Source organism: Citrus sinensis, chromosome 2 (genome assembly GCF_022201045.2).
Source record: "Citrus sinensis cultivar Valencia sweet orange chromosome 2, DVS_A1.0, whole genome shotgun sequence".
Lineage (NCBI taxonomy): Eukaryota > Viridiplantae > Streptophyta > Magnoliopsida > Sapindales > Rutaceae > Citrus > Citrus sinensis.
In genome coordinates this window covers 17,163,400-17,190,802 of record NC_068557.1, presented here as the reverse complement: position 1 = coordinate 17,190,802, position 27,403 = coordinate 17,163,400, and the positions used below count along the sequence as shown (strand labels likewise).

At 33.7% G+C, this 27,403-nt stretch overlaps 1 protein-coding gene and 2 non-coding genes across 3 annotated transcripts; 2 read left to right on the top strand and 1 right to left on the bottom strand.

Moving 5' to 3' along the window:
- The first annotated feature begins 8,706 nt into the window (after window positions 1–8,706).
- Window positions 8,707–8,813, top strand: LOC112497341 (small nucleolar RNA R71). Its single transcript, XR_003064140.1, has one exon. It is a non-coding gene; the product is annotated as a small nucleolar RNA R71 (small nucleolar RNA).
- A 15,144-nt stretch (window positions 8,814–23,957) lies between these two features.
- LOC127900522 (small nucleolar RNA R71) lies at window positions 23,958–24,065 on the bottom strand. The gene has a single exon (XR_008052706.1). It is a non-coding gene; the product is annotated as a small nucleolar RNA R71 (small nucleolar RNA).
- Window positions 24,066–24,750: 685 nt separating this feature from the next.
- On the top strand, window positions 24,751–25,889 carry LOC127900302 (uncharacterized). The gene is made up of 3 exons (XM_052434928.1): window positions 24,751–25,280; window positions 25,392–25,620; window positions 25,662–25,889. The coding sequence occupies exons 1-3, from the start codon at window positions 24,751–24,753 to the stop codon at window positions 25,887–25,889; spliced, it is 987 nt and encodes a 328-aa protein (XP_052290888.1).
- The last annotated feature ends 1,514 nt before the right edge of the window (window positions 25,890–27,403 follow it).

Here is a 27,403-nt window from a genome sequence, read left to right as displayed (position 1 = left end):
TTAGATAAGACTATTCTATGAGCATTGTTGTAGCAACTCTGATATGTGCATTGGTTGAGTAATTGTGTGTCATCATTACAAGTGATAGACATTCACATGAAAACTTAATGATACATTGAAGAGAATTTGATTGAAAATGAGGCCTAATGTACTTATTTTTTACCTTTGCGCTTGTTTGTGACTTCTGCTCCCCCATGTATGAATGTATTTATGTTTTACCTTTGAGTTATATAATGTTAGTGCAATGCTGCAGCACCTCTGGAATTTGATCAAAGTGCACACACACACTTTTGGACAGAACGAGGCCTAAGTCTAGAACTGAACTGCTATGGCAACTTTGTATGATTAAGAATGTGATCTGAGGATTGAAGAATCCTTGCAAATTTGATGACAGAGCTAAGTTATCTGTTGCATGATTGTGTGATTGAAGTGTGAGTTTTGTTGTCATTACTTGAGGACAAGTAATGGTTTAAGTTTGAGGGTGTGATAACTCTATAAAATGAGAGTTATTATGGGACTTTTAGATGTAAATCACGATTACTTAGAGAGTAAATGACATGTTTTTATTGCATTTTAGTAATGTTTTACATGAACATCCATTTTAGTTTACTTTTAATAAGTTTTGTTTGATTCAGAATAAATTATGTGCTTAGAACATATGCATAATTGTAGTTGACCGAAAGCTCAAATTTCAAGGAAGGAGTGCTTCTGCAATAAGCTTGTAAAGATAAAGAAAGACTTGGTTAAAAAGAATTGAAACAAGTCTGAAATAGTACAGATGCTAAAGTTGTTTTTGTAGCATAGTTGCTGTAGCAATCCTCGAGCATTGATAGAGAAGATTTCGTGCGAGATACTTTGAAGATGGCGATCTGGAGTTTCCTAAACTGGAAGACACGTGCCCTAGACTTTCGGTTGCCCTAATTGTAAGTTGTAAAAAGAGGCATACAAGTAAAGAAAAGAAGAGGGCTGTCATTAGAGAAAAAGAATATAGAAACAAGACAAGAGAAAACAAAAGATCTAGAGAGAGAATTGAGGACCACAACAAAGGATTCAAGAAGAACATCAAGCAGATTCATAAGGATGAGTGAATTTCAACTCTTATTCTTGTTCTTTAGTTTTTATCTTGTTTTGATGATTTGTTTGATGGCTGAAACTATTTTAGAGTTTGTTTTATCACAAATTATGAACTAAATTTATTTGTAGTTAAGTGATAAACAAACTTGATGGTTAACTGACTGATGTTCTATATTACTGCATGTTTGTTATAGCACGTTGTTTTGATAATACTTATTTCAATTCACTATTTCGATTGACCATCCATTTAGTGATACTAGCTAAGAAAGAGCCTAAAAGAACCCGTCTTAGTATAACATATTAAAGCAATACTTAATTTTAGATTGAATTTCTTGAGTTGGGTTTAACTTGATTCGAAAAGTGCCATACTTAATCTAAAATTAGTGATGAACTAGACATAAGGATTCACATTGTAGGATAATTAGAATCTAAAACAAGTAATACTATATCTTATGTTAGCATAACAATTGATCACTATTAAGTTGCATTAAGATATAAGACATCCAACAAGCAACAATTGAGAATATATAAGAATTTTGGCCAGTGCTGTAGCAGGTGTTGTAACAATTGATCCAAAATTAGAAAAATAGTCAAAACCATTGAGTGAGTTTAATCATTCAACTACTTCATTCCCATTGGTTACATCCTCATGTTTATCGTGACAATTTACTTTATTGTATTTTTCTTATTGCATTCTTATTTTAATTAGTTCATTAGTTTCATAAATTATTTTAATTTTAATTTAGAATAACATTACACTAATAAAATTAATGTAGCAACTCCTATAACAATAATCCATATGGAGACGATCTTAAATATTTATTATTATATTACTTGTTGTGTACACTTGCACATTGACACCAATAACATTAGAACTTGTACAACAAAAAGCTAAAACATGATTATGCTGCAAGCTTTATTAGATGCTGAAGAGTGGTTATGAACCATGATTTTTTTCATTGAGTGGCTACCAAGTCAATTTGGTTTACTGAAGAAGAAATTGCTTGTATAGACTAAAATTAAAGCACTTTCTGATTGGTACCCACTAATTCAATTAAGAGTTTCTGAGAAGTAGGACAAGTTGAAGAGATTGCAAGTGATTTGACACATTTTTTTTTTTTTTGGCATAATTTTCCTTGGTACTAATCACTTTAGACCTCAATTGAAAGAGGCTAGATGGAGAGCTCACACTAGAAGTAACTTCCTTGTCCACACAATTGTTCACAGTTGCGGCATACATATAAGTCCACTTTTGTGCCTGAAACTTGAAAGCTTCAAGCTCTTTGTATGTCGTCCATTGCTCAATTTGTGATGACAATTTAGTCAATTCCAAGGACTGAATTGGTGAATGAATCCAAACAATTACTACTGAAAGAATGTTGCGAGTGAATATAAAGGTAACATGATCTTCCTTTAGCCATGTCTCTAGCAAAAGCCATTATGTTTTAACATGTCATCGATAGCTGGCCACAAAAGGGTAAAATTTTTTTGTCATCATTCAAGTGTTACCACCTATTATGTTTATTTAAATTGTTGGTGGACGATAAAATTTATTGGCCAATTCAGAATTCATAGTCATAATGAAATTCTGTACACATAAAAAGCCAAATGGGTGACTCAGTTCTTTGTGTATTGATTTATATATGTGTCGAACAAGCAATGAAAGGTATGTGCATTTTAGGTCAAACAAGCTAATTCTTTTAAGGTCATGGCTATTTTGGAATTGTTCTAAGGTAAAGCTTGAACCATAACCACACATAAAATAATAAATAATAAAAAATACATTATAATTTTAATTGTATTATTATAGAGTAGTACTCCACTATAAAATGGTTGCAACATAGTCGGATCCTTCTTTTAAACACCACCATCATTTTTTTTCTTTCATTAATTGTTAGACATTGTTTGTTATATATTTTCTCAAATTATGAATGGAAGAAATTTAATACCATGTGTTGATATACTTCTTTATCGTCCTGCTTGTCATTTTTTGTTCTAAAGTTGAAGTGTAACAAAAACACGAGGATTGTGAATATCACCCATTTTTATACTATTCTCATTTAAATATATCAGACTCTTAACATATTGATAGGATATCAAATATTAGAGATAATCTAATTGCGCGAGTTTCGTGAAAACACAATTGTTTAATATGTATGATTCATGCATTATAATAATAATTATTATTTTTTCTCGGTCTGAGCAATGTCAACATGTGTATGTTTATTGTATTGATTTTGATGATAACAAACTTTATATGTTTTGATTAAAAATGTTGGAGTTTTCATTAATAAACAATTTCTTAAAAGTCGTATAATATTTGTAGATGCATTCATGAAATATGAATAATCGTTAGCTTTAATCGGAAAATCATTCCCTGCGAAATTTTGTTAAAATTGTGATTATAAAAGTAAATGGGGAACCCTTGATATCAAAATGGTTAACTGATAATTTTTAGAAAGGCATTAATCGTTGATCCTGAACCGTTTAGCAAAAACAGATAAGGCTAGTTTATTTTGTAGGATTCTAGAATTAAATAGCAAACCGTTTATAGCAAATGGCTAACTGATAATTTTCATAATAGAATTTTGTGCTAACCTTGAACCGTTTAACAAAAACAGATAAGTTTATTTTGCAAGTTACTGGAAATAACCGGTGAACTGTTAACTGTAAACGGCTAACTGATAATTTCTAGAATAAAATTTTATGCTAACCTTGAACCATGCAGCAAGAACATATAAGCCAAAATTTGTTTTGCAGATCTTTGGAAATTAACAACGAACCAATAGTGGCAAACGGTTAACCGATTATTTAAAATTCAGCTCAATGTTTACTTGGACTAGTCAAAATGGTTAACCGATAACAATTAACAACGATTCGATTTCTGGCAGAAAGTCAATAACGGCTATTTTTCAGCTCTAACTATAAATAAGCTCAATCAAATTCAAAGAAGGGTTGATAAAAGAGTTATCATTGAGCTTGCAATTGAGTATACAACATTCATTGAGCTTTAAATTTGTTCTCGTTTCATTTATTCAAACATTAAGCATTCATTTATAATCATATATATTGTGTGAGAGAAAAACACTTTTGTAATATTTGTTTTGAGACATTGTAAGTGTTGGATACACTTGAGTTAAGAGATTGGGGATAATCGCTTGGTGTAAAGGTTGATTGACACTTGTGAAGTCAATTGTAAATGTTCTTGAAGCCTTAGAGGCTTGACTAGTGGAATCCTTAAGGCCGGTGAGCTTATAGGCGTGGACGTAGGCAAGGTTGGCCGAACCACGTAAAAATCTCTATGTTTGAATCTCTCTTCCCTTATCTCTCTACATTTTGGTTGATTTATTTGTTATTGTTTTAAATTCGTTTAAAATTTGCATTAAGTTTTGTTCAAGCATTGCATAATTTTTAGAAACCCAATTCACCCCCCCCCTCTTGGGTTGCTTAGATAATATTTCAAGCAGGTTCCTTGCTTAAGGGAAAATTCGTATATAGTTAAAATTAGGTTTGAAGTCATGACAGTTCTTGAACTAGTGCTGTTGAGTTATGTGAGGGATGTACTTTACATTAATTGTAAGGTAGCAACTCCCTGAGTTTTGCGATAATTTCTTGAAATAATTAATTTTAATTGTTGTGTATTTATTCGTCTGTGAATTTCTTCATTGGCCGAATCAACTACTGGCATATTTAAATACGAAATAAATCTATTAGGGAGATATTTATATGTTGAAAGTAGACCGCAGTCACCATACAAAATGTCAAATCTCCCTCAATATAATTAAATTAGATGTCTAGTTAAGTGGGATTCACTCCATAAATGAATATTTTACAAATAACAACAACAACAACAACTTGTGCTAAAAGTTTACAATTTAACTTTTTATTTTTTATTTTTTTCTGAATGAACTTCACAGCGATATTTTTATTTTTTTTATTTTTGCTACAAAAATGGAATAAAAATTATATTATTTAATTATAGCATGTTGATATTAATTACAACAATTAGTATACTTACTTGCACACCAAGCAAAAGCAAAATTATGATAATTTGTAGAGTTAAATTATTGTTTTCTGTATTGAAAGACAATTGCAGCTAAGCTGAAAAGTTCCATCTTGTCAGCGTGAGAACAAAAAACAATTAAGTAGCATTTACTTCTTAAATGAGATTAAAAATCCTAAAGAGTGAGAATCTTGGTATTAGGAATGTGGAGTGAGAGTGTGAGTATGGAATAGGAATCAAAATTCCATTTATGTGCTTATATTGTCTTGGATTGAAAATGAACTGTTTCAAATTATACTTTTACCCTTATTTAAATAATTATATTTTTAATTACAAAGTGAAGAAAATATATTTGTGAGATAAATTACTTATTTTTATTATAATTTGATTATAAAAATAAATAATAATTATTAATATTCTTAATTATGTAAATCACAATTTTTTATTAATTTTGATTCTAATTATACAAATAAAAAATATTGATAAGAGCAACACATGAAACTTTACTATTAATAATATAATACAAAATTAATATTTTCTTAGAATAAATTATTTATTATTATCAATTATTAACATTAAATAAAAGCCTTCAAACAATTCCCATCAAAATTAAAGGGCTTGTCATGCTCCAGCAACATGCATAAAGGTTTGGCTATTTCAGAAAAATCTTTAATAAACTTCTATAAAACCTAGCATGTCCTAAGAAACTCCTTATACTCTTGTCTAAAGTACGTGGTGGAAATTTATCAATCACCTCTACTTTTGCCTTATCCACCTCTATTCCTTTTCCAGAGACCCTATGACCTAGGACTATGGCTTCTTGTACCATGAAATGACACTTTTCCGAATTTAATACTAAATTTGTCTCATCACCTTTCTTAGGCACATTTTCTAGATTATGTAAACAGTCATCATATGATTCCCTAAAAATTGAAAAATCATCCATGAATACCTCAAGTGTTTGCTCAACCATATCTAAAAAAATAGACATCGTACAGGTCTGGAAAGTTGCTGGAGCATTGCACAGACCGAATGTCATCTTTGGAAGGCAAAAGTTCCATAAGGACAAGTGAATGTTGTCTTCTCATGATCCTCTGATGCTATAACAATATGGTTTAGCTTGAGTATCCATTTAAGAAACAATAATACTCTTTTCGAGCAAGTTTGTCTAGCATATGATCTATGAAAGGCAATGAGAAATGATCGTTCTTTGTGGCTTTGCTTAGCTTTCTATAATCCATGCAAACTCTCCATCCAGTTACTGTTCTTGTAGGAATAAGCTTATTTTTTCATTTGCTACAACTGTTACTCTACCTTTCATTAGAACACCTTGTACTGTGCTTACCCATGAACTATATGATATTGGGAAAATAATTCCAGGGTCAAGCCACTTAATGATCTCTTTCTTCACAACTTCCTTAATGATGGGATTTAATCTTCTCTGTTGCTCTACAAGGTTACTGTAGCAATCCTCTTGCAAAATTTTGTTCATACATATGGAGGAGCTGATTCTATTGATATTTGCCATGATCTATCCATTGGCCTTCGTATATCTCCCCAATACATCCACCAAGCTCTTTTCTTGTTCTGTATTCAAGGAAGATGAAATAATTATAAGGAGTGTGTCATTGTCACCAAGATAAACATACTTTAAATGTGAAGGTAAAAGTTTTAATTCTAAAATAGAAGGTGACTCAATAAATGAGACAAAAGATTTTACTTCTCTGCTTGAGAGATCTAAAGATTTAAGATGCTTGTCAGTTTTAATAGGTCGCTTCTCTCCTAACCATGCTATGTTAGTTGTTTCAAGGTCTTCATCTTCAAGTTCTTCAAATGTTACAACCTTAATTTCTTCATTATTGTAGCAACTGTTTAATCTCTTCGCTATAGCAAAATCCACAACATTAATAAAATTACAATCCTTAACATCATCAGGACTCTTCATTACATCTAAGATATTGAATATGACTTGATGATCATTAATCTGTATAGTTAGTTCTCCTTTTTGCACATCAATTAGAGTTTTTCCTATGGCTAAAAAGGGTCAGCCTAAAATAATTGGCACGTCTTTATCTGCCTAAAATAATTGGTACATCTTTATTTGCCTAAAATTCCAACACTATAAAATCCACTGGAAAAATAAACTTATCAACTTTTACTAATTCATCTTCAATCTTGTCTTCTAAATAAGCATAAGGTCTGTTAGCAAGTTGTAAAGTTATTGTTGTCCAACTCCTAATTGCTTGAAGACTAATAGAGACATGAGATAGATACTAGCTCCCTAATCACAAAGTGCCTTTACCGCTGTATTTAGTTCCTACAGAGTATGGGATTGTAAAGCTTCATGAATCCTACAATTTTTGAAGGATTTTGTAATAAAGTATATGGCTACATTCTTGTGTTAAAGCAGTTGTTTCAAACTCTCTAAGTCATTTTTTCCTTGCCAAACTGTCCTTCAACAACTTCACATAATCCGGCATTTGTTCTAGAGATTCCATAAAAGCAATATTGATATGTAGCTGCTTCAGTACTTCCAAGAATTTGTTGAATTGCTTGTTTTTTTTTTGCTTTTAGAATTTTTGTGGAAAGGGTGGTGGTGCCTAAACTACTGTGCTATAACAAGCTGTGTATGTTGCTTCTCTTTTGCCATGTTTTGGGCTGATGTCGTTGGTGCTTTAGCACCTTCACCAATAGGTGCTAGATCATCATTTTTTGCAGATGCTGCAAATTGGCTATTTACACTAGTGGGCTGGAAAGTAGGATGTTGTGTCTCCTCTTCAACTTGAGTTTCTTCTTGGGTTGAAACTGGCTCAACTCTTCTTTTTGGTACACTAACAGGAATATAAACATCCTTTTCAGACCTTAAGTTAATTACTTTGCAATGTTCTTTCCCTTCTCTTTTAGATCCTCTGTGTTGCTGGGTAAACGGCCCTGAGGTCTATTGCTTAATGCTGTAGCAAGCTGTCCAATCTGATTATCTATATTTATTAAGGATATAGCTTGACTTTGGACAACTGCTTCATTCTTCATAATATCTTAATCAAAGCTGCAAGAGAACTGAGCTGATCATTGCTGCTTTTTTTTTCCTTTGATTTTATTGGGGAAATCCAAGTGGTTGAGCAGCCCTATTTTGTCCACTGGATGCTGCAACATGTTGATTTTAGTTGTTCTAAGAGAAGTTTGGGTGCTATCTCCATTCAGGATTGTAAGTGTTTGAATAAGGATTGATCTAGTCTAGTCTATTAAAGTTGCTCACATAGTTGACCTAAGAAGGATTTATGGGACAATTATCAAATAGATGTCATTCTTTACAGTAAACACAGGATACCTCAACAATTTGGTTGATAGTTGTTGGAACAATAGTTATAACTTTCACCATATTTATTAATGAAGTTACTTGGACTGATAATGTTGTCAAAGCATCTGCATTGTAGATTTATGATGTTCTTCTTGCTGTAACTTGTTTGATAGATGGCTATTGATAGTTGTTGTTAGTTATCCTTTCCAAAATTTTATAAGCATCATTGTAAGATTTAGACAATAAAGCCCAATTTGCTGAAGCATTTAAAATTAATCTAGTGTTTGGGTTGAGACCATTGTAGAAAGTTTCCAACAGTATATAGCAATAAATACTATGAAGAGGACATCTTCTAAGTAATTCCTTGAATCTTTCCCATGCATCATACAAACTTTCATCTTCAAGTTGATGAAAAGATGTAATCTCTTTTCTCAATTTTTCATTCTTGGTAGGTAGAAAGTACTTCATTAAAAAATTTTCGGCTAAGTCATTTTATGTAGTAATGGAGTCAGGTGGTAGAGAGTTCAACCATGCCCTTGTTCGATCCCTCAGGGAAAATGGGAAAAGTCTGAGTCTTAATGCTTACTGTGATGCTCCAACAATCTTGAAAGCATAATTTACTTCCAAAAACAGCTTAAGGTGCAGATAAGATCTTCTTATGGTAGTCCATTGAGTTGCTCCACTGTTTAAAGCATATGAAACGTCACTGGTTTAAGCTCAAAATTATTAGCTTGCACTTCAGGTCTGACTATTCTAGGATTTATAGCTTGGGGGGTTAGCACTGCATAATCTTTAATGGCTCTGTCTCTGTCATCTGCCATATGTGTTAGCCTAAAGGGCTACATATAATGTAATTTTGATGATAACAAACATGTGTATTAAGCGATTTAATAAATATTGTATTTCACAATTTTCACTAGTTTTTGAAGGATAATATTTATGCAAGTGAATTAAGTGAAATCAAGTTGAAGACACTCAACGGACAACGATGAAATCAAGAATAAAGCTTAAAGCTCAACGGATAAATTATTGCGACAAATTCTTGTAAAGTTGGTATGATTTAATTGATGCATGATTTAGCATTTGAGAAGCTCAAGAGATTAATTCAATAATTACTTTTCATAAACTAAAAGGTTTTATATTTATAAGATAAAGTATTGTGTGGATTTGAGTAATTTGGATTTAAATAAAAGTTTTGAAATATGTGATTTTCATAAGTATTATTTTGAATTTCGGAGTTGGACTTTTTGGCAAATATTTGAAATGTTTTGGGCCATACTATAATTTATGAGCATTTTGGACTAGAGTGAAAGGTTTTGAGAACTTTGAAAAAAATGGTATTATGTTAAATTTTGGAAAAGACCTCTTTGCGAACTAATAATATATATGTGGCCATATCATAATTTCAGAAAGTTTTGGAATGACAATCATTATTAGGAAATTCTAAAATGGGACCTATTTGCAAAGTATTATAACATTTTGGGCCATAGTATAATTATAGAAAGTTGGGCCCAAATTATAATTTTAGTGAACAATTTTACTGTAGTAAAATTTAAAATTAATGATAATATCACTGTTCATGAGTGGCTACCCGGATAAATCAAGCGGCTAACCGCTTGGGCATTGGAATTTGCCTATAACGGCTAGTTTTCGGGCTTTAACTATAAAAATTCAACTCCAACTTCATTTTAAGAACTAATGCAAGCAAAAAAAAGATCATATAACATATATTAAGCTTCCAAAATGCAAATCATCATAGATTGAATCATTGTTGAGCTATTATTTGCATATCCACTCTTAAAGAGAGTTTTTGTTGTAATTTTTCATTTCTTATCAAATTGTGAGTGTACAGGTGTGAGAAACACTTAGGGTGAAGAGATTGGGGAGATAATCTCTTGATTGCAAAGGTTCATTGACACCTTGGAAGTCAATTGTAAGAACTTGAAGCCTTGGGAGGCTTGGATAGTGAAATCGTCGAGCTTGGTTGGCTTGGAGGCGTGGACGTAGGCAGGGATTGCCGAACCACGTAAAAATCTACGTGTTTGTTTTTCTCTTCCCTTACTCTTTTATTATTATGCTTGTTTGAATTTATTGTTTTCTATTCCATTAAGGCGTTAGATTGATTTGTTGTGCGAATTGTATTGCATAATTTTTAAAAACCCAATTCACCCCCCCTCTTGGGTTGCGTAACTTGCATTTCAATATGGATAATATTGTTGTTCCTTGGTTGCCCATAAATAATCTGCCCATTCTAACCTTTTTGACCTCCTTGTGCATTAACTGTTTTATTTCTCCACTAGGGTTCAAGTCCCCTATATCTTGCAAATCATCCATGTCTACAGTGGCTTTTAAATTTCTATGCTCTTTTCTCAATCTCCTTGCAGTTCTTTCAATTTTTTTAATCAAATTGGAACTCAACAAGTTTGTATTTGCACAAGCAAGGGTTGCTAGAGCACTGTCAATAAAGCGAACAAATTAAAAGAAAAATAAAAATTAGCACCAACTAGAATTGATTTCACAAATCACAATAAGCATTCAGTCCCTGGCTATGACGACAAAAACTTGTTGGGTAACTTTTATTACTATAGGTGTCAATATACAAGTGTACGCAGTAAGTAATATACTAGATTAATGTTATCAGATTTGCTGCAGAAATCATAACAATGCAATTTTAATCTAAACTAATATAAAATAATTAATTAAACTAATCAACTAATTAAATTAAAAATGCAAATAACAAAATGCAATAAGAAAAATCTTAAGCCAAACACAAGGACAAACTCAATGTGAAAGGAGTAATTGAGTAATTAAACTCACTTAATGGTATTGACTATTTTCCCAATTAAGATTCTGGTGCTACAACATCTACTACAGCACTCAACATAATCCCTCATGCATCCTCAGCTGTCACCTGTTGGATATCTTATATCTAAATACAACCTAACAGTGACTAGTTGTTACGCCGTTATGCGTTTTAGGTTCCAATTGCCCTACAATGTGAATCTCTATGTCTAGTTCCTCACTAATTTTAGATTACGTATGGTCCTATTTAACTTTACTTGGGAAACCCAATCTAAAGTCATATATTTTCTTAATTTGTTCCACTAAAGCAGACCTTTTTTAGGCTCATTCTTAGCTAGTATCGACTAAATGGGTGGTCAACCGAAATAGGGAATTGCAATAAGTAAAATCAAGACAAAATACTACAATAAATTTATAGCAATGCACACATATCAGTCAAATAACCATTAAGCTTATTTATCACTCAACCACAACAAATTTTAGTTCATGATTTGTAAAAAAAATAGTAACAAAAATCATTTTAGCCATTAAATACATTCCCATGAAGAAATAAAAACAAGAAAATAAGATAAGGGATTGAGTTCTGCTAAGTCTTCGCGATCATTCCATCTTTGCAATCATTCCACTCTGTTTTTTTTTCTCTCTTATTTTCTTTACCGATGGGTCCACCCTCTTTTTTTTTTCTTTCATGTCTGCACCTTTTACATCTTGGAATTAGGACAACTGAAAGCATGTGGCCACGTGTCTTCCATTTTTGGAAACCTTGGATCGCAATCTTTTTGTGTCTGTCGCTGCTTTGTCAATTAACAAGCGTAAAATCTTGTCTGCAATAACTACATGATTGCTACAGTAACGACTACAACATCTGTTAATATATATATGTCCATAGTATTGATTTTGATGATAACAAACTTTATATATTTTTTTATTAAAAATGTTGGAGTTTTCATTAAAAAACAATTTCTTAATAAGAAAATCATTCCTTGAGAAAATTCTATTAAAATTATGATTATGGAAGTAAACAGTGAACCGTTAATATCGAAACGGTTAACCAATAATTTCCATAGAGGGATAAATCCTTAATCTTAAACCGTTTAGCAAAAATAGATAAGGCTAGTGTGTTTTATAGGATTCTGGAATTAAATGGCGAATCGTTTATATCAAACAGCTAACCGATAATTTTCAAAATGAAATTTTGTGCTAACCTTGAACTGTTTAACAAAAACGGAAAAGCTCATTTTGTTTCGCAGGTTCCTGGAAATAACCGGAGAATCGTTAATTGAAAATGGCTAACCGATAATTTCTAGAATATAACTTCATACTAACCTTGAACCGTTTAGCAAAAATGGATAGCCAAAATTTTTTTACAAGTCTCTAGAAATTAACGGCGAACCGATAGTGGCAAACGGTTAACCAATTATTTAAAATTCAGCTCAACAATAACTTGGACCAGTTAAAACGATTAACCGATAACAATTAACGACTATCCAATTTCTGGTAAAAAGTCAATAACGATTATTTTTCAGCTCCAACTATAAATAAGCTCAATCAAATTCAAATAAGGATTGATCAAAACGTTATCATTGAGCTTGGAATTGAGAATACAACATTCATTGAGCCTTAAATTCGTTCTTGTTACGTTTATTCACACATTGAGCATTGATTTGTAATCATATATGTTGTGTGAGAAAAAAACACATTTGTAATTTTGTTTTGAGTGATTGTAAGTGTGGGGTTACACTTGGGTTAAGAGATGGGGATAATCTCTTGCTATAAAGGTTGATTGATACCTGTGAAGTCAATTGTAAGTGTTCTTGAAGCCTTGGAGGCTTGGCTAGTGGAATTCTCAAGCCCGGTGAGCTTGGAGGTGTGGGCGTGGGCAAGGTTGGCTGAACCACGTAAAAATCTATGTGTTTGAATCTCTCTTCCCATATCTCTTTACATTTTGGTTGATTTATTTATTATTGTTTTAAATTCATTTAAGATATGCATTAAGTTTTGTTCAAACATTACATATTTCTTAGAAACCCAATTCACCCCCTCTCTTGGGTTGCTTACATACGATCGTAATGTCCTCTTCTCAATAAGCTCAAGAAGAAAGCAAAGGTAGCCACATGGGATAATAGCGATGAGGAAACGAGTGATGATGAAGAGCATCAAAAGATGACAAATCTAGCTCTCGTGGCAATCGGGGAAGAATCATTTGATGAACTTGATGAGGTAAGAGATCTTCCAACATATAATGAGTCATATAATGCTTTTAAAGAACTGCATGATGAGTGGATAAAATATTGGTAAAAATAATGCATGCCTTAAAAAGAAAATACTAGAGCTTACAAATGAAAAGGATGCCCTACAAAAATACAATGATTCATTGAATGAAAATATAAAAGAATTATAATTAGACAATAAAGTGTTGCATGATAGGATTGCATCTTTTAAAGGTAAACAAAGTTCTTTATATAAGTATGAAAAATCACATGTTGATGAATTGATAAAAGATAATGAAGTGCTTAAGAAGAAGAATGATGAGCTAAATGAAATTGTGTTAAAATTCACCAGTAGTCAAAAGAACTTGGAAAAATTATTGAACTCTAAAAAATGTGTGTTTGATAAAGGAGGACTTAGGTATAAGCCTAAGTTGAAACAAAAATATTATAAGAATTATTTTGTTAAAGTCACCTCTGCAAGTGATCATAAGATTGTTTGTCATTATTGCAATCAAAATGGTCATATGAAATATAATTGTCCAGTAAAAAGAAATGCATATTATGGTGTGAAATGTGTTTTGGGTACCTAAAGCTTAGAAACTTTTTCTGCAGGGATCAAAGAAAATGAAAAATAAATGGTACTTGGACAATAGATGTTCAAGACACATGACAAGGAATTACTCTTGGTTTTCAAGTTTTACTAAAATCGAGACCAATAGAAGCGTAATGTATCCTCTACTCTTATTAAAAATGTGTGTTTGGTTGAAAACTTGAAACACAATTTTCTTAGTATTAGTCAATTATGTGAGAAGGGTCATAAAGTTATTTTATAAGACTAGATGTGATATTAAGAATGTTTGTAGGAAATAGATGTGTCAATGTTTATACCATTGATATAGATTGTACATCTACACATGATAAATATTTTTCCACATTGCATGATGATGGTTGGTTATGCCATAAAAGACTAGGACATGCAAGCTTGAGTGGGAAGTATTATGCTTTTGTAATTATTGATGATTTTTCAAGATACACATGGGTATTATTCTTAGCTAATAAGGATGATGCTCATGATGTTTTTAAAGTGTTTTGTAAGAAAATTCAAAATGAAAAAGGGATGGTATTGCATGTATTAGGAGTGATCATGGAGGAGAGTGTGAAATCATGCATTTGAAATCTTTAGCAACAATTTAGGCATTGTGCATTAATTTTCATCACCAAGAACTCCACAAAAAAAATGGAGTTGTTGAGAGAAAGAACATGTCGATACAATAAATGGCTAGGACCATGTGAATGAAAATTTTTGCCTAAGTATTTTTGGGTCGAGGCCGTCAACACCGCTTGTTATATTTTAAATCGTGTGTTGATTAGATCTCATCTCAATAAAACTCCCTATGAGCTTTGGAAAGATAGAAAACTCAACATTGATTATTTCAAAATTTTTGGATGCAGATGTTTTATTTTGAGCACAAAAGATAATCTTGGAAAATTTGATCCAAAATCTTATGTTGGCATCTTTCTTGGGTATTCAAACTCAAGCAAAGTTTATAGAGTTTATAACAAAAGAACTCTAGTTGTTGAAGAATCTATTCATGTTACGATTGATGAATCTAACCCCTCCTCTGCGGAGAAAGTTGTTGTTGATAATGATGCAGATGAAGAACTACAAGAAGAGTCATCAAAGGATAAGCAAAAGGATGCAACACCAAGAAATCAAGAGAAGCAACATAAAGAAACAAATGAAGAGCAAAATGAAGGTACTTCTCAATCATTCCCTAATGAGTGGAGGTATGTTACTTCTCAACCTAAAAGACTTAATTTTAAGAGATCCCTCACGAGGCATAACAACTAGATCATCATTTAGAAATACTTGTGATCAATCTGCATTCATATCTCAAATTAAATCAAAATCCTTTGCGGATGCGGAAAATGATGAATCTTAGATTATGGCAATACAAGAGGAATTAAATCAATTTGAGAGAAACAATGTGTGGGAATTTGTTCCTAAACCGGAATATCAATTCATTATAGGCACTAAATGGGTATTTAGAAATAAAATGATGAATCCGATGTGGTTGTAAGGAATAAAGTTAAATTAGTGGCTCAAGGTTACAACCAAGAAGAGAGAATTGATTTTGATGAAATATTTGCACATGTAGCTAGAGTAGAATCCATTAGGATGCTCTTAACATTTGCATGTCATAAAGATTTCATTTTATTTCAAATGGATATCAAGAGTGCTTTCTTAAATGGTTATATTATGGAGGAAGTTTATGTTAAACAACCCCTTGGTTTTGAATATGAAAAATTTCCAAATCATATTTATAAGTTGTCAAAAGTATTATATGGATTAAAGCAAGCACCTAGAGTATAGTATGATAGACTTAAGAATTTCTTATTGGATAATGGTTTTTCAATGGGAAAAGCTTTGTTAAGTATAAGAACCAAGATATACTTGTAGTTCAAATTTATGTTGATGACATTATCTTCGGTTCTACTAATGAATTGTTGTGTAAAGCATTTTCATCTTGTATGAGTAAAGAATTTGATATGAGTATGATGGGAGAATTGAAGTACTTCTTTAGACTGCAAATAAAACAAAATGAGAAAGAAATTTTCATCAACCAAGCTAAATATGTCAAAGATTTACTCAAGAGATTTGGCATTGATAGCTCAAAGACCAAGAGCACTCTAATGAGCACAACAACCAAGCTTGAAGTTGATATAAAAAAGGTAAAGAAGTTGATATCAAAATGTATCGAGGTATGATTGACTCTTTACTTTACTTAATCGCAAGTAGACCTGATATCATGTTTAGTATATGTTTGTGTGCAAGATTTCAATCATGTCCCAAGAAATCTCATTTGCTAGCTGTGAAAAGAATTGTTCGTTATTTGAGTGGAACCATAGATGTTGGTCCTTAGTATTGTTGGTTTTTATTTCAAATACTAAGAGTGCCAATGTGCAAGTGTGCACAACAAGCAATATAATGATGAGTGTTCAAGATAGTTTAATTGTTCTATTTTGCTCGGATTGAAATTAAATAGAACAATTAAACTAATAAACTACCTAATCAAATGCAATAAGTAAATATGCAGAAAAGAAAATTCTCACGTCAAACACAAGGATAAAATCAATAAGGATGAAGTAGTTGAGTGAATAAACTCTCTTAATGGACCTAACTATTTCTTGCAAATTTCAGTTCAGTTGTTGCAGCATCTATTACAGCACTAGACAGAATCCTTATGCAACCTCAGCTGTCGCATGTTGGATATCTTATATCTATATGTAACCTAACAGTGATCAATTGTTATGCCAACATAAGATATAACATTACACGTTAATGTTCTATTTACCCTACAAGGTGAATCCCTATATCTAGTTCATTACTAATTTTAGATTAAGTATGACCTTTTTGGAATCAAGTTAAACTCAATCCAGGATACCCAATCTAAAATCAAGTATTGTAATGATATAATCCACTAAGACAGACTTTTTTGTGGTTCTTTCCTAGCTTGTATCATTAAATGGGTAGTTAGCTGAAATAATGAATATAAATAAGTACTATCACAACAAAATGCTATAGCAAACATGCAGCAACATGTAAATTCAGTCAAGGAGCCATTAAGATTGTTTATCACTCAACCACAAATAATATTAGTTCATAGGTTGCGAGAGGAAAGTAAACAACAATGTTCCAGTCGGCAAATACATTCTCATATCAAAGAATAAAAAAGAAATCAAAAGAAGAATAAGAAAGACTGAATTCCAATTGAGTCTAGCAAACTTTTTCACTGGTGCAACCTTGATTCTTGCTCTTGAATATGTTTTTCCTTTCATTATTTTCGGGTTAGAATATTGGTTGACGGCCTCCTCCTTCTTTTTCATGTGTGGTTTCTTTTATAGTCTAAAATTAGGGTAAACATAAGTTCAGGGCGCGCATCCTCCCGATTAGGAAATTGCATATCGAAATCTGTTAAGTATCTTACGCGAAATCTTCTCTGTTGTTGTTCCAGGATTGCTACAACAAGGGTTGCTACAGCAATGACTATAGCATCTACACTGTTCCAAATTTGCTCTATTACTTCTATAGCCATACTCTTTTGTCCTTTTTGTGAACCCATTGCTACAGCATCCTTCCCATGAAATTTTAACTTCAGTTACCTATGATTATGCAAATATTTTAAGCACAATTATTCAAAATCAAGCAAACTTTATTAAACTTAAACTAAAATGAATGTTAATGCAAACTATTATTAAAATACACTAAAACACATCAATTACTCTCTAAGTAATCTAGATTGAAGTTTAAAAGTATCATGATAACTCTCATTTCATAGAGTTATCACACCCCCAAACTTAAACCATTACTTGTCCTCAAGCAATGACAACAATCTCAATCACACAATCACTCAACAATAACATAGCTCTATCATCAAGGTTGCATAGATTTTTTAACCCTCAGATTATACTCTTAATCACACAATTTTGCCATAGTAGTTCAACTATAGACTTAAACATCATTTTATCCTAAGTGTTTGTGAACTTTGATCAAATCTCAGAGATGCTGCAGCATTACTTAAACATGAAATGCATATTATAGAAATAAGACATTATAACCAAATTCATCTTGTGGGGGAGACAAAAGTCATGAAACAGATTTAAACTGTGCTACACAATCATCCTCGATTTTTTTTTGTTATTATAAATAAATTCAAACTCTTTAATGCAACATTGAGCTTTCCTGTGAATGTCTATCACGTGTGATGATGACACCCAAGTACACACTCAAAGTACATGTCAGAATTGCTGCAGCAAACACATCCAGAGTGCTAAATTTAGGTCTTACCTTTGAACAACTTTGACTCAAGACTGAACATGGGGTTCATGAACAAACCTGGTTACTCAGTGTCTTGGGCATCGAACCCTCCCCTTTTTTTTCAGTTGCTGCAGCACTGGTCATAGTTCTTATTGCCTTTTGACTCAAGTCTGCATATGGAGTGCATACTCAGCTCTGGTTACTCAACAACTTAAACCATTGGAGCAGAGCTTATTTCATAACAAGCACAGTTTCACAAAAAAATTCCCCTAAACTTGAGATATTTTCTACCCTTAATGCTTTTCTTCTGCCTCTGCTACAACATTCATAAAACTCAACCAAGTCTAGGTGTTTGGACAAAATTTCAACCTCCATATATAATTATCCTACTTGGCATTCTTATAAATACTAAACGACACTCATTTTATCTTCATTGGTTTTAATCCCACACGCGACTAGATAACAGAGCTACACATCACACAAAGCACACATTATAAACACATACATTGGTATTTAAGACAACCCCTCCCCCAAACTTGAGAGGTGTAATGTCCTCACAAGCACACACAAAACAAACCAAACAAAATGAAAGTAAATAAGCATGAATGAGATGCACTGTAAATAAAGAAAATAAAACTAAAAGTTTCTAAAATTTTTGAGAAATGAAAAGTGATCTGGTAGGGGATACTCCCCTGTTGATGAATATGTTACTACAGCTCTAGCTGTTTCAGATTTATCACCCTATTTTTCATTGGATAATTCTTCTGATTTCTTTGAAACTGCATCTCCCTTCTGGTCTACTGGTTCCTTTTCTTCTGCTCGAGTATCCTCTCTTTCGTTTACTGGAGCATATGTTGTTAAGGCACCAAAGTTGAATTGCTACAGCAGTACATCTAGGAAGTTGCTGTTGGTGTTTTTCATATATACAGTAAATTGGTGCAAGTGGTCTTCTAAGTGCTACAAATAGGTCCAGAATCGATTGTTCTCCCTCTCCTCCTACTACAACAACTGGTTCTGTTAGTGTTGTAGCAGATTTACCAACAATTCTCTTAATGGTACAAGCAGTGAGAGCACCATCGTTCTTGATACGCTCATCCTGTGCAGTGATGCGAACTCCAGACACCACACATATGCTGGTGATAAGGGAGGGAAGCAACAAGACTGCTGTTTTGTGTTTCTTCATTGCACACTCCCTAATTTCTTTATCTATAATTTGAAAAACAAGTATGCAACCCAAGAGGGGGGGTGAATTGGGATTCTAAAAATTATTCAATTTATAAAGAAAAACTTAATGCAAATATAATCCAAATTCAAAGCAATAGCAATTAAGTTGATCACAATATAAAAAGATAAAGGAAGAGGGATTCAAACATAGAGATTTTTACGTGGTTCGGCCAACCTCGCCTACGTCCACGCCTCCAAGCTTTCCGGGCTTGAGGATTCCACTAAGCAAGCCGCCAAGGCTTCAAATGCTTACACTTGACTTCCAAGGTGTCAATAAACCTTTACAACAAGAGATTATCCCCAATCTCTTAACCCAAGTTTATCCCAACACTTACAATCACTCAAAGTAAAAGATTACAAATTGTTTTGCCTCTCACAATATATAAGATTACACAATGATGCTTAATATGTGAATAGATGAAGCAAGAATGTGTTTTTAAGCTTTATGAAGATTGTATTCTCGAATATTTGCCCAAAGGTCGTGTTGTGATCAACTTCCTTTGAATTTGAATGAGCTTATTTATATCTGGAGCTGAAAAACTAGCCGTTATTGACTTTCTGCACACTGTCGGATCGTTGCTAACTAGATGTCGGATCGCCGTTTGACTGTTCAATATGACCGTTGGGGCTGGTTTTCAAATTGTCAGATCACCGTTATCTAGATACCGGATCGCCGTTTGTGTCTAGAAGCTACACTTCAGTTCTGGTTAATATCGGCGAGCCGTTTATCAAACTTGTCGGATCACCGTTTTTATCCAGAGGCTACTGGATGATATCGGTGAGCCGTTTATCAATCTTGTCGGTTTGACATTTATGTCTAGAGACTTCCCTTCAGTTCTGGTTGATATCGGCGAGCCGTTTAGTGACATATCGGTTCGCCATTTATGTCCAGAGGCTACTGGTTGATATCGGTGAGCCGTTTATCACACATGTCGGTGTGCCGTTTACGTCCAGAGACTAATCTCCATTTCTGCTTGAAATCGGTGAGCTGTTTATTACACATGTCGGTTCGCCGTTTTCCATAAAAACTGCTGGAGTGAGCTATTTTTACAAGAAGACTGTTTTGACTCCAAATCTTTACTATTCTTTATAAGGCTTGTTTAAAGATAGAGAAAATTATATTGAACTCTTAAAAGATTAACCAAAACTTAATCATGTTTGTTATCATCAAAATCAATGAAGAATTATTTAGGTTAACATAATTGCTCCCACATCGATTGGTAGCCCTCGAACAATAACATATAAGAGTACCAGCCTGTCTTGTGATACAGTGGTTGTGTGTGTTGTTGGTATAAGTCATGATTTCAAAAATTTAACCCAAACTTTAGTAATGGGTTTCAAGTCTATCCTATTTATCATACGCCCTTCCTCATTAGCCCAAGACGCATCCTCTACAGTAAGGGTTTTTAATACCTTATTCCATTTTTGTGTGGTCATATTACCAATTGGTTGGAGTATTCGCATTCCACATCAAAGGGAAATTATAAAAGGCGTTAACAACTCGGAGGTCTAAGGGAACGAGAGAGTTTCTTACCCAGATATTTTGCTGGCTTTGTCCTAGCATGTTGGCATAGAATTCTTTGACCAGTGGCAACACACGGTCTCTTGGGTGCTTGCAAAACCCTTGCCAACCTCTTCTTACTATAGCAACGTAATGAGTTTTAGTGATTCCTGAGGGTTGTGGTGGGGACTGAAACCCCTTTTTTTCTAAGATTTTACACGATTCTATAATTTCCTTATACTTCTCTTCTGCATGGTAGCCTTGGAATCGAGAGGGATCCTTGAGGCGGCTTACTGGCTTTTTATATTTTGGCATTGCTTCAGTAGTGAGGAACGAACTCGTTGGAAGTTAAAGAGTGAAATTAGAAGAACATATTGTGAAATTCAATTAATGAGATAAAATTGGAAAGTGAATTTTTGAATTTTTTACACATACCCCATTAAGATAGAAAGAGATATTGATACGGCAATTTAGGGATTAGGCAATCCCTTTTGATCTCTATCCAGATTTTTCCAACCAGCTGTCACAATTTATTCCCAACGGTAAAAGATAAATATCTATAATTAAGTCACTGTAACGGTAATATTGGTTGCTGTAGCAACAAATCTTGTGCTACAACAGTCTACCATGAAGTCCTCTGGTTTACTGGTACATAATTCATCATCCCTATGAATTAGTATTGCTGCAGCAACATGTGTTAGTTTCTTGACTCAACGGAAAAAAAATTATAATGGAAAAAAATTAAATACTCAATTAAAAATAACAAAAACCATAAATGACAAACATGCAAGATTAAACTTAAAGAATTCAAAATAACTTCCTCAATAATGGGTTGCTGATAACTCTAGGAAATGAGAGTTATTATATCAATTCTAGACTTAAATCAAGATCACTTAGAGAACAAATAAGGTGTTTTTATTACATTTTGGTTATATTTTGCATAAACATTCATTTTAGTTGAGTTTTAATAAGTTTTGTTTGAATCAAAGTAATTGGTGTTAAAAACAAGTGCATAATTGTAGGTTTTCAGAAAGTCTTAATTCATGAAGGGATGGTGAGACAGTGGATGAGCAAGAGGAGGAAAGAAGATACCCGCAAAAGAAGTAAAGCACAATCAGGAATAATGCAGTGTTGTAGCGGATGTTAGAGCAACCAATGCTATAGCAATCTGGGAGCAATGTGAGAGAAAACTTAGGCGTGGGTTAGCTGCAGAATCGCAATTTACATGTTTCCTAATTTAACTCATGCACGCCTATGGACTTTTGTTTACCCTAGTTTGCAGTATAAAAGTGAGGCGTGCACCATATAGAAGGGCGGCAAAGGAATTATCATTAAAATCATTAGAGAAAAAAGGAGAAGAAGATCGGAATTGAAGAGTGATGTTTCGGCATCATTGAGGAATCTTGCTGAATTATTTGGATTTGTCTTTCACCGTGCTTAAGTTATATTTATCTTTTTCCTTTGATTTTTCTAATGTATCCCGTGAACAACACATTTATGTTTGTTTTTTTTATTCAGAATATGAACTAGATTTGCTTGTAGTTGAGTGACAAATAATCCAATGGGTTTTGGATGTTCTTATGTGTTGTTATGTCATTGCTGTAGCATTTTACTCTAGTAGCTATTATTAATATAACTGTTATTTCGGCTGACCACCCATTTAATAGTTCCAGTTAAGATAGAGCAGCAAAAGGGCATGTCTTAGCAGATATTATTAGAGTATTACTTGATCTTAAGTTAAGTTTCCTGGATTAAGTTATCTTGAATCCCATAAGGGCAATACTTGCAGTTAAGATTTGTGACACACTAGACATAGGTGCTCACCTTGTAGGGTGGAAAGATAAAAAGGGTCATAAAGCCATATCATAAGTAGATTAGTAACTGGTCATTGCTAGTGTATTTAAGGGTATGAGAGTTCCAATATGCGACAGTTGAGGATGCAGATTTCTGCCCAGTATTGCAGCACTTGCCGTAACAATTAGAGTCAACTTGATGAAAAATAGTCAGCCCATAAGGAGAGTTTGATCATTCAACTACCATAATCTGAATTGAAGCTTAGACACATTTAATTTAGTTTATTTCATTACGGTATTGTTTTACTTTATTCTCCCACAATCATCAATTACGATATAACATATTTTATATTTGTTAACTTTGGATATAAAATTAGTTGCACTATTGTGATTGCTACAACATTTCAAGTAACATCAATCCCTGTGGAGACAATCTTGAATACTCATCACTTTATTATTTGTTGTGTACACTTGCACATTAATGCCAATAGCATTTGATTATAAAAATAACCAACAAGTTTTTGGCACCGTTGCCAGGGATTAATTGTTTATTTTTGAAGTGTGAAGTAAATCTTGATAGCACGAAATTTGATTTAATTCTATTTATTGTCAGATCAATACTTGCATGTGCAAAGACAGATCTGTGATATTTCAGTTCAATCCTGAGATTGAAAGGACCGTTAGGAGACTGCGAAGAGAACAAGGGAAGTCAAAAAGTGTTTCAAGCATGAATAATTTGCATGATAAGGAAATTTGAACCCTTACGGGCCCTTACAACCAGTTAACATTCAAGAAGAGCAGAATGAACATGTTAATGAGAGACATCCAGGCAATAATAATATTATTTACATGGATGATGACAGAGACAGAGCTATTAGAGATTATGCTGTGTTAACTCCTCAAGTTGTACACCTTGGGATAATCAGACCTGAAGTAGAAGCTGCAAATTTTGAGTTGAAGCCAGTGATGTTTCAAATGTTGCAAACTGTTGGTCAATTTAATGGATTACCAAATGAAGATCCTCATCTCCATCTTAAGTTGTTCTTAGAAGTGAGTAATGCTTTCAAGATTGTTGGAGCAACACAAGATGACTTAAGGTTGAAGCTTTTTCCTTATTCCTTAAGAGATGGAGTAAGAGCATGGTTAAATTCGTTACCATCTGATTCCATCACTACATGGAATGAGTTGGCTGATAAATTCCTAATGAAATATTTCCCACCGACAAAAAATGCAAAGTTGCGGAATGAGATTACTTCTTTTCCATCAACTTGAAGATGAGAGTTTGTACAAGGCTTGAGAAAGATTCAAAGAACTGCTCAGAAGGTGTCCTCATCATGGCATTCCTTGTTGCATTCAATTGGAAACTTTTTACAATGGGTTGAATCCGAGTACAAGATTAATGGTGGATGCTTCAGCAAATGAAGCCCTGTTATCCAAATCGTACACTAAAGCTTATGAAATTTTGGAAAGAATTGCCAATAATAGTTATCAGTGGCCATTAACCAGGCAACCAGCAGCAAAAGGATCAGCAGGGGTACATAACATAGATGCAATTACAGCCTTATCAGCACAAGTAACCTCATTGACTAACATGGTATAGGCCATGACATCTGCTCCAGCAGTAGTGAAGCAAGTTGTTGAACTTTCTTGTGTATACTGTGGTGAAGGACATGACTTTAATAATTGTCTTGGAAATCCAGCATCAGTAAACTATGTGGGTAATTTCAATCGACAGCCTTAGAACAACCCATATTCAAATACTTACAACCGTGGATGGAAACAACACCCAAATTTCTCATGGAGCAGTCAGAATCGAAATGCTCGAGCAGTAAATGGACAAAATAGGAACACTCAACCATCTGGATTTCATCACCAGAGTCAGGGGCAAAAACATATCAGTCAGGATCCAATCACTTCATTGGAAGCATTGATTAAGGAATACATTGCAAAAAATGAAGCAATTGTGCAGAGTCAAGCTATATCCTTGAAGAACTTGGAAAATTAAATGGGATAACTTGCCACAACAATGAGTAGCAGGACTCAAGGAAGTTTACCTAGCAATACAGAAGACCCTAGGAGAGAGGGCAAGGAACACTGCAAAGCAATTAATTTGAGATCTGGAAAGAATGTTGACATCCCAATTGATGTGACTAACAAAGGTAAGGAATTTAATTCCTCACAAAACCAACCTCAAAATGGAAGCATGTTACAACAACCCAACTATCAAGACGCTGGTTATAAGAGACAAGTTACAGCAACTGCAGAGGGAATTCAACTAGAACAAGCTGAAAAAGAAGTTGCAACACCAGTAGCCATAACTTACACCAAACCAAACAAACAGAGTTTGGTGCCTCCTGACGCTACCCAGTCGTTTAGACATCCACCATCTTTCCCACAGAGTTTCCAAAAGCAAAAACAAGACAAGCAATTCAGCAAATTCCTGGAAGTGCTGAAGCAATTACACATAAATATACCTTTTGTGGAAGCATTCGAACAAATGCCAAATTATGTGAAATTGCTAAAAGACATCTTGGCACGAAAGAAAAGACTGGGAGAGTTTGAAACTGTTACTTTAACATAGGAAAGTAGTCATATGCTCCAAAGTAAGATTCCTACAAAAGTAAAAGATCCAGGAAGTTTTACAATACTCTGTTCTATAGGAACTAGGTATGCTGGTAGAGCACTTTGTGACTTGGGAGCTAGGATTAATTTGATGCCATTGTCTGTATTTAAGCTGCTTGGAGTAGGGGAATCCAAACCAACAACAGTCACTCTACAATTAGCTGACAAATCTCATGCATACCCTGAAGGAAAAATTGAGGATGTACTGGTGAAGGTTGACAAATTTATCTTCCCAGTAGACTTCATTGTACTAGATTTTGAAGCTGATAAAGAGGTACCCAATATACTTGGAAGACCTTTTCTAGCAACTGAAAGACTCTGATAGATGTGCGGAAAGGAGAGCTCACCATGAGAGTTAATGATCAGCAAGTCACATTTAATGTACTAGAGGCTATGAAGAGCCCTGATGAAGTAGAAGATTGCAATTTCCTAAGTGTTGTGGATTTTGTTGTAGCAGACAGAATGGACAGATGCTGCAGTAATGAAATCAACAAAGTCACCACCTTTGAGGATGTAAAAGAGGAAGATGTTGCAGCAAATTAGATAGATTGGATGGAAGAAAAGCAATCTGATAGGCACAACAGGTTTATTGAGCATCTGAATCTTTCAGACAGGGAAGTAAAAACAACTTTACCATCTATTGAATCACCTCCTAGTCTTGAATTAAAATTGTTACCTTCACATTTGAAGTATGTTTATCTTGGTCAAAACAACACACTCCCTATAATCATTTCTTCTACTTTGGGTGCAGGTCAAGAACAAAGTCTAGTAGATTTGCTTGAAAAATACAGAAGAGCAATTGGATGGACCATGGCAGACATCAAGGGGATAAGCCCATCAATATGCATGCATAAAACCATGTTAGAAGATTGCCACAGCAATTCGGTGGAGCATCAGAGAAGGTTAAACCATATTATGAAAGAAGTGGTGAAAAAGGAAATCATCAAATAGTTGGATGTTGGAATCATATATCCAATATCATACAGTTCATGGGTGAGCCCAGTTCAATGTGTTCCAAAAAAAGGAGGGATAATAGTGATAGCTAATGAGAGGGATGAACTTATTCCTATAAGGACAGTGACTGGATGGAGAGTATGTATGGATTACAGGAAGCTCAACAAAGCCACAAGGAAATACCACTTTCCACTCCCATTCATAGATCAGATGTTGGACAAACTTGCTGGAAAACAGTACTATTGCTTCCTAGATGGGTATTCAGGCTACATCTAGATTGCTATAGCTCCAGAATATCAGGAGAATACTACATTTACTTATCTTTATGGAACATTTGCCTTCAGAAGAATGCCATTTGGGTTGTGTAATGCTCCAGCAACTTTTCAGAGATGCATGATATCTATTTTTTCTAATATGGTATAGCAAACTTTAGAAGTTTTCATGGATGATTTTTCAGTTTTTTGAGAAACATACAATGATTATTTACACAACTTGGAAGAAGTTCTTAAAAGATGTGAGATGACTAACTTAGTACTCAATTGGGAAAAGTGTCATTTCATGGTGCAAGAAGGAATAATGTTGGGTCATAAGGTGTCTAAGAAACACATTGAGGTAGACAAAGCCAAGATAGAGATAATACATAAACTGCCACTCCCCACTTTAATAAAAGGTATAAGGAGTTTTTTGGGTTATGCTGGATTTTACAGAAGATTCATTAAGGATTTTTCCAAGGAATTTGATCTGGAAATTAAAGATAGAAAGGGGACTGAGAATCAAGTAGCAGACCACCTGTCGCGGCTGAAAGCAGACACAAGTACATTGACAAAGAAGGACATCAGTGAAACTTTTCCTGATGAACAACTGTTGGTAGTACGTAGTACAGCAAACACAGATGCTGCAGCAGTCAGGATCTCTATAGTATGCATATTTTGCTAACTATTTAGTAAGTGGGTTGCTACCACCTGAGCTGAAGTTTCAGGAGAAAAAGAAATTTCTTCATGATGTTAGAAGTTATCAGTGGGATGACCCACATTTATATAAATTGTGCTCAGATCAAGTAATACGAATATGTGCTGCAGAAGGAGAGATTCCCCACATACTGG

Coding starts and splice junctions, on each gene's coding strand:
- LOC127900302 (XM_052434928.1), top strand. CDS start 24,751: ATGAGTAGCAGGACTCAAGGAAGTTTACCTAGCAATACAGAAGACCCT. Junction 25,281..25,391: donor CGAAAGAAAAGACTGGGAGA/GTTTGAAACTGT, acceptor TATAGGAACTAG/GTATGCTGGTAGAGCACTTT. Junction 25,621..25,661: donor ATTTTGAAGCTGATAAAGAG/GTACCCAATATA, acceptor AGCAACTGAAAG/ACTCTGATAGATGTGCGGAA.